Raw genomic sequence first — 12419 nt, forward strand, 5'->3', positions numbered from 1 at the left:
AGAACAAAATAAGAAATTTTTTGCACACAACATGACTTGCTCGTTATTAAGATAAAAGGAAAACATTTAAGTAATAGAGGCCCTTGGTTCCTTTTTCAGGTGACTGGCTTGAACCAATTTGTGAGGCTATCAAAGATCACAACCTTGGTTTTGGTGCTTCCTCATTCAAATGCTGATGCCAAGAGGGTATTTTCAATGGCCGGTCTGAACAAAACCTCAACCTGAAACAGCTTGTCTCTGGACGGGACATTGGCCTCGATCATGACCCTGAAAATGGCTGGACTTGAGCTGAACTGTTTTAAGTGGGACCCAAAAACACAAATGATGAAGGACTCCAAAAAGGCAACAAACACTTACAATGAACAACACCAGTCATAATCTCTCTCTCTTTGCTCTCTCACACACATGTACACTTATTCAATACATGGAAATTGAATAAAGACTTTGTATTTGGTTGAATTGTCAGTGCCATGTGTCATCCTTTCTTTTGCAAGTCTGAGCAGTTATTAATAACAACAACACTAATAATAATATAATTAATGAAAGACCCCCATTCCTGCGACCCGTTCGACTGCCCCCCCCCCCCCCCCCCCAACAGGGGGGATGTCACTCTTGCCTGCATTCAAAACTTGAGAACCCTGAACCTGGCTGAAGCCCCTGATCCCTGATTTTATTTTTATTATGATCTTTTGTTTTCTATAATATTTAGGTTTTGCCAATAATAATAATAATCCAGCAGCATCCTAACAGCGCCCTCAGCAGGTCAGTTCAGAGAAAAACACATTTCACTCAACAGTAATCTCAGGTTGGAAGCGCTTTACTGCCATCTAGTGGAGGGAAAAATTGTCCTGTTATTAATAATAATAATAATAATAATAATAATAATTTATTTTTAGTTATTAATGTGTATGAATCTGAAACATATAGTGATTGTGTGTAATAATAGTAATATTGTTTTCTTTGAAAGCATTTTACAGTCTCAGTGGTCTAACAATAAAAATCATGATATGAACAAATAAATTATAAGAATAAAAGATTATTATTATTATTATTATTTACATGCTGGGTGCGATTTGCTGGGGGGGATGGTGGGGATCATCCCCCCCTCTGGTTTTTATCTCTGCTGAAAAAAAATCCTCGGGGACAACCCCGTCAATAAAACAAACAAACCAAAAAAAAAAAGTTGACATGACAGGCATGTTGTGACACAGTTTTCTATGGTCTACATTGCACTCACTTTCAAAATGACCCGAAATGGCAGCTTTGATGTTCACGAACGTCTAGGGTTGCCAACCATCCCGTATTGGGCAGGACATCCCGTTTTCTGGGTAATTTTAATTTGTCCCGTCAGGGACAGATCCTGCCCCTCACTCCAATGCTGTGGTGTAAATCGCGTAATTGCCGTGAGAAGCGCTATTACCGCTAGTCGTGGTCATCTGCGATTTAAAACCATTCACTGTTGCCATATCCTGAATTTTTAAGCTATACTGACAAAATATGGTGTTCGTTATGGACAAACTGTGACTAGCACAGAAGTCCAATAACAAAACACCACTCGGGTTCAGATCGGGGAGGCCGTTCCTCCCAACCACGCCCCTCCAGGTGTCACTGTCATCGCCCACGTGAGCATTGAAGTCCCCCAGTAGCACAATGGAGTCCCCAGTCTGAGCACCCCTCAGTACCTCTCCCAGGGACTCCAAGAAGGCCGGATACTCTATACTGCTATTTGGCCCGTAGGCACAAACAACAGCAAGAGCCCTCTCCCCAATCCGAAGGCGCAGAGAGGCGACCCTCTCGTTCACTGGGGTAAACTCCAACACATGGCGGCTGAGCTGGGGAGCTATAAGGAAGCCCACACCAGCCCGCCGCCGCTCCCCATGGGCGACTCCAGAGAAGTGGAAAGTCCAGCCCCTCTCGAGGAGCTGGGTTCCAGAGCCCAAGCTGTGCGTGGAGGTGAGCCCGACTATCTCTAGCCGGTACCTCTCAACCTCCCGCACAAGCTCAGGCTCCTTCCCCCCCAGCGAAGTGACATTCCATGTCCCAACAGCCAGCCGCTGTGTCCGGGGGTCAGGTCGTCGAGGCCCCTGCCTTCGACTGCCACCCAATCCACACTGCACCAAACCCCTACTGCTACCTCTGTGGGTGGTGAACCCACAGGAGGTCGGGCCCACGTCGCCTCTTCGGGCTGAGCCCGGCCGGGCCCCATGGGCAAAGGCCCGACCACCAAGCGCTCGCATACGAGCCCCAACCCCGGGCCTGGCTCCAGGGTGGGGCCCCGGCTGCGTCCTACCGGGCGACGTCACGGTCCTGGATTTTTTCTCCATAGGGGTTTTTTGGTGAACTGCTCTTGGTCTGGCCTGTCACCTAGGACCTGTCTGCCTTGGGAAACCCTAACAGGGGCATAATGCCCCCGACAACATAGCTCCTAGGATCATTCAAGCACACAAACCCCTCCACCACAATAAGGTGGCAGTTCTAGGAGGGGTATTAGGTCGGAGGTCGATGATCGACTTTGTAGTCGTGTCATCTGATCTCCGACCCTATGTCTTGGACACTCGGGTGAAGAGAGGGGCTGAGTTGTCAACTGATCACCACCTGGTGGTGAGTTGGATCCGCTGGCGGAGGAGGAAGCTGGACAGACCTGGCAGGCCCAAACGTATGGTGAGGGTCTGCTGGGAACGTCTGGCCGAGCACTCTGTTGGGGAGGTCTTTAACTCCCACCTCCGGGAGAGCTTTTCCCAGCTTCCGAGGGAGGCGGGGGACATTGAGTCTGAGTGGACCATGTTCTCTACCTCCATTGTGGACGCAGCTGTTCGGAGCTGTGGCCGCAAGGTCTCCGGTGCCTGTCGTGGCGGCAATCCCCGAACCCGGTGGTGGACACCGGAAGTAAGGGATGCCGTCAAGCTGAAGAAGGAGTCCTATCGGGCCATGTTGACCTCCGGGACTCCTGAGGCAGCCGACGGGTATCGGCAGGCCAGGCGTGCTGCAGCTCGGGCAGTTGCGGAGGCAAAAACTCGGAACTGGGAGGAGTTCGGGGAGGCCATGGAGAAGGACTATCGGTCGGCCTCGAAGAAATTCTGGCAAACCGTCCGGCGCCTCAGGGGGGGGAAGCAGTACTCTGCCAACACTGTTTACAGTGCGGGTGGGGAGCTGTTGACCTCGACTGGGGACATTGTCGGGCGGTGGAAGGAATACTTTGAGGATCTCCTCAATCCCACCGTCATGTCTTCCACTGAGGAGACTGAGGCTGATGACTCAGAGGTGGACTCGTCCATTACCCAAGCCGAAGTCACTGAGGTGATTTGCAAGCTCCTCGGTGGCAAGGCACCGGGGGTGGATGAGATCCGCCCTGAGTATCTCAAGTCTCTGGATGTTGTGGGGCTGTCTTGGTTGACACGCCTCTGCAACATCGCGTGGCGGTCGGGGACAGTGCCTCTGGAGTGGCAGACTGGGGTGGTGGTCCCTCTTTTTAAGAAAGGGGACCGGAGAGTGTGCTCCAATTATAGGGGAATCACACTTCTCAGCCTCCCAGGGAAAGTTTACTCCAGGGTACTGGAGAGGAGAATTCGACCGATAGTCGAACCTCGGATCCAGGAGGAACAATGCGGTTTTCGTCCTGGTCGCGGAACACTGGACCAGCTCTATACCCTTCATAGGGTGCTCGAGGGTTCATGGGAGTTTGCCCAACCAGTCCACATGTGCTTTGTGGATCTGGAGAAGGCATTCGACCGTGTCCCCCGTGGTATTCTGTGGGGGGTGCTTCGGGAGTATGGGGTTCGGGGCTCTTTGCTAAGGGCTGTCCGGTCCCTGTACGAACGGAGCAGGAGTCTGGTTCGCATTGCCGGCAGTAAGTCAGACCTGTTCCCAGTGCATGTTGGACTCCGTCAGGGCTGCCCTTTGTCACCGGTTCTGTTCATAATTTTTATGGACAGAATTTCTAGGCGCAGCCAGGGGCCGGAAGGAATCCTGTTTGGGAACCACAGGATTTCATCTCTGCTTTTTGCGGATGATGTTGTCCTGTTGGCTTCTTCAAACCAGGACCTTCAGCATGCACTGGGGCGGTTTGCAGTCGAGTGTGAAGCGGCTGGGATGAGAATCAGCACCTCCAAGTCCGAGGCCATGGTTCTCGACCGGAAAAGGGTGGCTTGCCCTCTCCAGGTTGGTGGAGAAGTCCTGCCTCAAGTGGAGGAGTTTAAGTATCTCGGGATCTTGTTCACGAGTGAGGGAAGGATGGAGCGTGAGATCGACAGGCGGATCGGTGCAGCCTCCGCAGTGATGCGGTCGCTTTACCGGTCCGTCGTGGTGAAGAAGGAGCTGAGCCAAAAGGCGAAGCTCTCAATTTACCGGTCGATCTACGTTCCGACTCTCACCTATGGTCATGAGCTTTGGGTAATGACAGAAAGAACAAGATCGCGGATACAAGCGGCTGAAATGAGTTTCCTTCGCAGGGTGGCTGGGCGCTCCCTTAGAGATAGGGTGAGAAGCACAGTCACTCGGGAGGAGCTCGGAGTAGAGCCGCTGCTCCTCCACATCGAGAGGAACCAGCTGAGGTGGCTCGGGCATCTTTTTCGGATGCCTCCTGGACGCCTCCCTGGGGAGGTGTTCCAGGCATGTCCCCCCGGGAGGAGGCCCCGGGGAAGACCCAGGACACGCTGGAGGGACTATGTCTCTCGGCTGGCCTGGGAACGCCTCGGTGTTCTTCCCGAGGAGCTGGCCGAGGTGTCTGGGGAAAGGGAAGTTTGGGCTTCCATGCTTAGACTGCTGCCTCCGCGACCCGGTCCTGGATAAGCGGAAGAAGACGAGACGAGACTGACAAAATAGGCATCAAATTAAACTAGAGCAGATGGTGCAGCCAGTGGATACAGCCTAACTGTTTGATAAGGATAGCAGATAGCTTAAAAAAAAAACCTTCTGAAACAGGATAGACCTCAGCCTATAGTAGGGGAGCTTTTCTGCCTCACTCCTGCCTTTGTGATGTCTTTCTCTTTTCTTCTTCTGCTATGAAGCATTGCAGAAGGTTCTTAGGGTTTTCAAATGGACAATTAAGCAAATATCAGGGTTTTACAGCTACAGCAAATCATTTTTCAGTTTATGACATTGCCTTCATAAATATGGCCTGATGAATTATTTGGCCAAAGTTTAAAAGAGAAAAATGAGACAATAATATTAGAATTGTTATTTTGCATTAAGTTACTTAAAAATATCCATTAATTGGTCTATTAATTTTTAAAAGCTCTATTTTAGAAATGAATTTTGTAGTGGCCTACATTTGAAGCACTCACCTAAAGGCGATTCGGTACTGTAACTATTTTGGGGCGCTGGGGTGCGTGTACAGGGCCTGTACCGGTACTTGTCCGCACCCGGAACAAAGTGTCCCTCATTTGGATATGAGAAAGTTGGCAACCCTAAGAACATCCCCAGCAAATAGATACATTGTAGATAATCAGAGTGTGAATGTGGATTTAGTGCCATGAATCACATCCTTACTGATGAGCGCAACAGAATGAATGTATCCACACTGAACAGCCTTCTTTTCCTCGCTGTCAATGGGCCAGACGTGCGTTCCTTTCCTGCTGAGAAATTCGCAGAAATGTGAATTAAAGAAGGGCGAAACGTGGCGGATAGCACATCGACGGGAAAGCAGAAAAGGCCACATGAACTTAGTCTGGCTAACGCGACTTCAAAGCTCTCCGAGCTATTGGTCTGGCCAAGCTATTAAGCCCAACCGTTTCCCAGAGCCCGTGGTTGACCCGCCTCCCTGAAATGCCTCAGTTTACTACTGGTCGAAGCCAGAAAAGGCTGTGACGAAGCTTAAACCAATCACATCACTCTTTCCTCTGATGTATGTGATGCGACGGAAACTGCGGGGCTAACTGGTAGATTAAACTCTTACCAAAGCCGGTCGGGAGCAAGGCGTCCTTCCTTTCAATAAATACCTCCAGGGCTGCTCTTTGCTCCGTTTTCAATGAGAACTTCCCGTTGAATGCTTTCAATACAGCATCTACCACTGTGTTAAAGGCTTGCCGCTGCTCCATGTTCGTGATGTGAATGAAGCGCTTCCGGCATAGATTCTGTAAATAATCTATGGCTTCCGGTCGCAGTTCTACTACATCAGTGCCTTCAACACGCCTCTACCCAGGGCCATTGGAGATGCTCAAAGTTGATTGGTTCCCGATTTTTCGGGAGCTTGGAAGAGCTGGAGATAGCTTGCCTGGCCAGACTAAGCTCGCAACAGGCCCTCGTGTTGCGTCACGCTTAGGATGGGCGGGCCCAGGCTAACATGAACTGCGCCATCAGAGCAAACTGTTCATTTAGTATTCATGTATTTCAGTGATTTTCGAGTCACTTTCCATTTAATCTGGAGGGAGAGAAACATCACAGCAACGCGACAAGCAATGCGAACTTTGTTGTGTGTTAGTGTTCGTGTTTAGTCAGAGAGACAGGAAGATGAATTTACTATCTCTGGTTTAGTGTTCGTTTTCATTTAGTGTTATTCATTTGATATCATTGGATGTTATTGAGCTGTTAGCCTATTGTTACCTTAATTTTGTGACGTTTCATGATTAAAAAAAAAAACATCCCCCCTTCTGTTTTTTTGACAAATCGCACCCTGTTTACATGTATTAACATATGAAAATAATTTCATCAAAATGAAGATTAGAATTTAAATTGTAAGAACTTAATAATAATAATAATCATTTTTCATTTAAAATAGATGTAAGAAGTTGATCATATAAAACATTCAAAAGATATAGTGTTGCACATTTAAGATGAGAACAACATAAATTATTCCTCAATTAGTTTAAAACATAAAAAAAAATTAAATTACAAAATCTCGGCTCTGGCAGAAAGTAATCTAAAATCGTCCACAGTTTCATTGGTTGTTTTCTGAAATAGTGTTCTTGATCTTCTAATACAAACTGTAGATGTACGAATTTCATAATTTCAAATGACAGTCTAGTTCTTATCCACGTTATTGCAGTAGCATAATCGTCCCCATTTTTCTGTGAAAATTTCTCGGCTCGGTTCTTAAGGAACATTTGACATTCCATTCCCATGCCTCCATTGGTTCCAAAAAACCAGGGGTGTGAAGGTACCCATTTCTACATTGAGGATTCTTTGTTGGCATTTTCTTTTTGTTCTCTTGTTCTTTGAAAATCTCCGATGTATGCTTTTTCTGGTTACTTTGGGAGTTTACATGCGTAACGCGGACGTCAAAGAATGCTGTAACTCCCCTGGTCCAGAAACCTCCAGCCTTTATATCGAGTCGAGCTTCAGGACTTCTATTGGTGGACTTCAGATCAAAACCTTCGTTGTCTAGCAGGATATGTCTCGGTTCTGCATCTACGTCATTACAGACTTTACCAAGTAGTGTTGTCAAAAGTTCGCGAATGCCATCATGTCTTTGAGCCACGAAGCCCCCTCTTTTGCAAGATAAGGCATGGTTAATGGAGAAACTTGCTCCACAAGTACAAAAACTTGGAAGGTCAGGTAATGTGAGGTTGTAGCGCAGTCTCAAGGAGTCCCTGAATTCTTGTTTGTTTAAGGCAAAGCCCTGCTCTTTGATGGGTATTGCGTTCAGCCATGAGCTGGCACCTTTGTCCCTCGCTTGTGTAACGTGTGTTAGTAGATCTGTTGGGAGGGAGGCATCGATGTGTTCCATTTTAGATCTTGTTATCACTGTCTTAAGTGACTGTTGCTGTTTCTTCAGGTCCTCCGTTGTTGAAGGCATCAATGTACTTTGCGATACGATTGACTGTACATGTGGAGACGTTATTGAAGTTGAAGCGGCTTATTGTTGAGGCACTTCTTCTTTCAGTGCAGGTATCCCTAACCCTCCCTGAGCGGGGGATAGAGTTATAAGTTCGTTTAAGATGCCAGGCAATAGATCTGTTTGTCCAAATAACGCAGGCAGAAACAGCTCGTTGATGGTTTCATGAATAGGATCTACGTAGTCTTCAAAAGAACTTATTGTTCGCATGAAATACTGTAGGTGAATTTCGATTTATACTCCTTGGTAAAGGCGATATAAGCTGAATGTGGTTGGCTCTTTGCAAACTCACTGAGTGTTTCAATTTCTTCCTCATCTCATCTCATCTCATTATCTCTAGCCGCTTTATCCTTCTACAGGGTCGCAGGCAAGCTGGAGCCTATCCCAGCTGACTACGGGCGAAAGGCGGGGTACACCCTGGACAAGTCGCCAGGTCATCACAGGGCTGACACATAGACACAGACAACCATTCACACTCACATTCACACCTACGGTCAATTTAGAGTCACCAGTTAACCTAACCTGCATGTCTTTGGACTGCGGGGGAAACCGGAGCACCCGGAGGAAACCCACGCGGACACGGGGAGAACATGCAAACTCCACACAGAAAGGCCCTCGCCGGCCCCGGGGCTCGAACCCAGGACCTTCTTGCTGTGAGGCGACAGCGCTAACCACTACACCACCGTGCCGCCCTCAATTTCTTCCTTCCATTTAAAAATCTTCTCGTAGCAGGATTCGTCTTTATAGCTCTTGGATCCTATCACAGCACCCAGATGGCGTTTACCTTTTGTAGTTATATTGACTTCTGCACCAAAACCTCTTTGTGCTTCTGAGGCTAGGGCCTGTGATTTAATGATCAACCAGCTTTTAGAGCCATTGGCATAGTAACCATATTTCTTTCCTTCCTGGCATAGGCATTCACACCAACAATATAGTGAGGCAATTGTTCCTCCTCCAGCTGAGTCATCAGTCAACCAAACCTGTTTAACTTTGGGTATATAGGCTCTCAAGATTTGTATTATGATTGACATATTGACTGAATACCAAGGCATAGCCAGTGGATCGCCTTGAGTCATGTCTTCTTGTGATAAAATCTCTTCTCCTCCGGATATGAAAAACCTGGAGGGACTTCTATAACTATTAATTATGTACAAGGAGATTTTTTTACAGGTGATCTGAATGTTATGCATGGCTATGGAATGATTCATTTGGTTGAAGGCATTACTTGCATCAATCAATAATATTGCATCTGTCTCATCTTCAGCAAAGACTTGGCTCATGGTGTGCACAGCTGCTTCAGCACCTGCAGTGTGTTCAGCGCAAATTTGTAGAGGGCCAGCTGCCTGTTTCATCTCCTCCTTAAAGAATGCGGATACAGTTTTACCAACGATATGCTGAAGCACTTCACAGACTCCTATTGGTCTAATTCCAGGGTTCTTATCCAATGGTATGAGCCTACAAGATGAGTAGCCTTCAAGAAGGGAAGGATGGTAGAATGATTTCAACAGGTTTCTGGTCATGGTGACTATTTCTTCTCTTAGCTGTTTTCCTTCGGTGTTGAAGTTCTTTGAGCATAGAAGTCTTCAGTACAGCTCTGCATCCATTCCCGAGGGCTCAGCAGAACCCCTTGTTTTCATTGCAGCATTGTAGATCATCTGTTCATCGATCAAATAAAAAATATTTGGTGAGATGTAATCCATTGGTCCAGACAGAAGACACTCATCCTCTACATCTGCAGCTGGAGGATGTTTATGTTTGAGCTCCTCGAGCACTTCGGGTGATAGGGTAAGAAGACCTGATGAACTCTCTTTGTCCAGAAGTTTTATTGCAGCTGTTAATTTTCCTTGCATAACTAGATTCGCAAACACCTTGGATGAGTCCTCCACTGATCTAGTTTTCATTGAGGGTTTAAACCTCCCTTGTATGAAGCTCACTCTTTTCATGAGAAGAGATACGTCACCTTGTCTCCACAATAGTAATCTGCATTTGATAGCCACGCTGTATTCTTTGCTTTTGGATGTTGCTGAAGGCTTTTGTAGAATCAAAGAGCACCATGAAAGCTTTCAAGGCAATTGAATTCAGATGTGAATTGGAGTTAAATTGTTTCAGCCAAAAAGTTAGCTCTGTCATGAAAACCTTCCCCACTTTTCCAGAGGGTACAATGAAGATGTTTCTTCTGAAGTGGACAATTTCATTGTCGGTCTCATTAATTTCATTGCAGAAGTGTTCGTGACTGCTTTTATCCCACATTTTCTCTTTGACAGGGAAGCACATCAAAATCAGGTAGATTTGGTAGTATTTTGTCTGAGCACCTATCTTCTTTGTCTCGTAATTCCTTGAGGGATTCCGATACACTCATATGCAAATTTGGCATCAGTCTTGGTTGATTTGTTGCATATTGAGCTTCATCATTTGGAATATCATTTTCCTTGATTTCTTTCAAAGACTTTGTATTAAAGGAAGAATCCTGGAAAGTTTGCAACCTTGAGGCTTGGTCTCGCAGGTTTTGTCCCATTAATCCGAGGTTTTCATAGCCCTTTTCATCCCATAACTCCTTCATGAGTTGAATATAGCCAATCTTCCTGCCATTCGCCTGACTTAGGGGTGGATTGTCTGATGATTGCAATTCGAGTGCTCTTCTCTTGCATTCCAAGACATTTCTGTTCATTTCCTCTGTCCATTTCATTCTTCTTGATTTCCTTAACATCGCTTTTAAGACTCAAAAGCAATGAATTACTGCATTAACAATTATGTCAATAATAATAATAATAATAATAATAATAAGAAGAAGAATAAAAAGAATAAGAATAAGAGCCCTGTGATGACCTGGCGACTTGTCCAGGGTGTACCCCCCCGTAGTCAGCTGGGATAGGCTCCAGCTTGCCTGCAACCCTGTAGAACAGGATAAAGCGGCTAGAGATAATGAGATGAGATAATAATAATAATAATAATGTTCTAAAAGTAATGTCTCTAGTCCAGTCTTGAAGGTTCCATATGAATCAGCTTTATGAAGGAACTACAGGAGCTTATTCCACAGGCTTGGTCCAGCTGATGAAAATGCTCTATCACTGTAACTTTTGGTGTTGGTCCTTGGAGCAGGCAGGAGCTTCTTCCCATTCGACCTCAGTATGTGACATTTGGGATCTACGCACAACAGTTCCTCTCAGTATGTCAGAGTGAGTCCATGTCATAATTTCTAGACCAGCATCAATAACTTATTTCAGTTAAATTCAAATCAAAACACTTTATTTGTCTGTTTGTGGCAATTTAAAGGCACACAGGGAAGTACAGTTAAACACGTTATTCTTATTATCATAATAATAATAATAATAATAATAATAATGCATTAAACATAAAAAATGACAGTATGCAAGATGGCAGCATGTGGATAAATAACTGTACAGTATGTACAAATATGATCATTTAAAAAAAGAGTACATACAAAAATATCATGTAGTGCAATTTGCTTCTGAGGGAGAAGGATCAATCGCAGCAGAGATGATATTTAAAGTGGTGTGTGTACAGAGGGGGTGGTTAATGCACCAGACAGGTTCGAGTGCATGTGAAGAAGGGGGAAGGGGCTGGAGGGGTGAGGAGAGGGACAAGGATGGCAGAGAGTTGAGGAGCTGAACCTCTCTGGGGACAAAGTTCGCTCTTCTCCTCTGTGTTCATCAGCTCAGACAACGCAGCCGGCATCCTGAGGGGACCCACTCAGATGCAGGGACCTGGACATGTGAAGGGTCCTGAAGAATCCTGCTCACTGAGTTTACCATCTGCTGCTCACACAGTGTTGAGAGTGACCTGTGGGGGCAATAATTTTAGAGCACACCTTGACTGTGCTCTGCAGGCAGTTTTTGTACTGAAGGCTAAGGGAGTGGAACCAGCAGGTTATGGAAAACGACATTCTACTCTCAATGAAGGAGTGGTAGAAAGTAGTCAGAATGTCCTTGCTGACCTCAAAGGACTTAAGCTTCCTCAGGCGGTACTGTCACTGTTGGCACTTTCTGAGGATCTCCACTGTGTTGGAGGCAAATCTGAGTTTATTATCAAAGGTTTTGCCCAAGTACTTGTACTCCTCAACCATCTCCACCACCTTCCCATGAATGTTGGTGATGATGGCAGCATTATACTCGATGCAGCATTATACTTGTTGCAGGCATTATACTCGATGCAGGCATTAATTGGCAGCCAGTGTCGCCTCTTCAAGGACATTGGTGACGTCTTCACCATGTTGAGGTCATGCTACATCTATGGCAGCTGAATTTAGGACATGTTGGAGTTTATTGAGCTTGTACTCCAGCAGACTGTAAAGCAGGCTGTTACAGTAATCCAGCCTTGATGTAACAAAGGCATGGACCAACCTCTCAGCAGGTGGCTGATCCAGGCCCGTTTGAATCTTGCTAATTTGGCCAGCTCTGCTATCAGGGCATTCACTACGACGGTAATCCTATCCACCCTGACAGCCTTGTACGACTTGATCAAATTCTTGCCTCTTTGGTAATGTTGCAAGATCTTCTGGTAGCTCTTGACCACCTGGTGTGGATTTACTGCTATCATGGAAAAGACAAAACAAAGATAAATGAAATGTATACAACAGCTATTTCCAACCATGCATTGAGATTGGCCAAGATACAGTCTAAGCTGTGCC

General features: G+C 46.2%; 1 protein-coding gene across 1 annotated transcript in view; it reads left to right on the forward strand.

The window, feature by feature from the left end:
- The window catches only part of LOC132869645 (scavenger receptor cysteine-rich type 1 protein M130-like), a 67796-nt gene extending 55764 nt beyond the window's left edge, over positions 1 to 12032 (forward strand). Inside the window, 2 exon segments of the mRNA XM_060902937.1 lie at positions 10036 to 10054; positions 11447 to 12032. Coding sequence (XP_060758920.1) covers positions 10036 to 10054; positions 11447 to 12032 — 605 coding nt within the window.
- Positions 12033 to 12419: the final 387 nt, after the last annotated feature.

The sequence above is a fragment of the Neoarius graeffei genome, chromosome 21 (genome assembly GCF_027579695.1).
Source record: "Neoarius graeffei isolate fNeoGra1 chromosome 21, fNeoGra1.pri, whole genome shotgun sequence".
Classification (NCBI taxonomy): domain Eukaryota; kingdom Metazoa; phylum Chordata; class Actinopteri; order Siluriformes; family Ariidae; genus Neoarius; species Neoarius graeffei.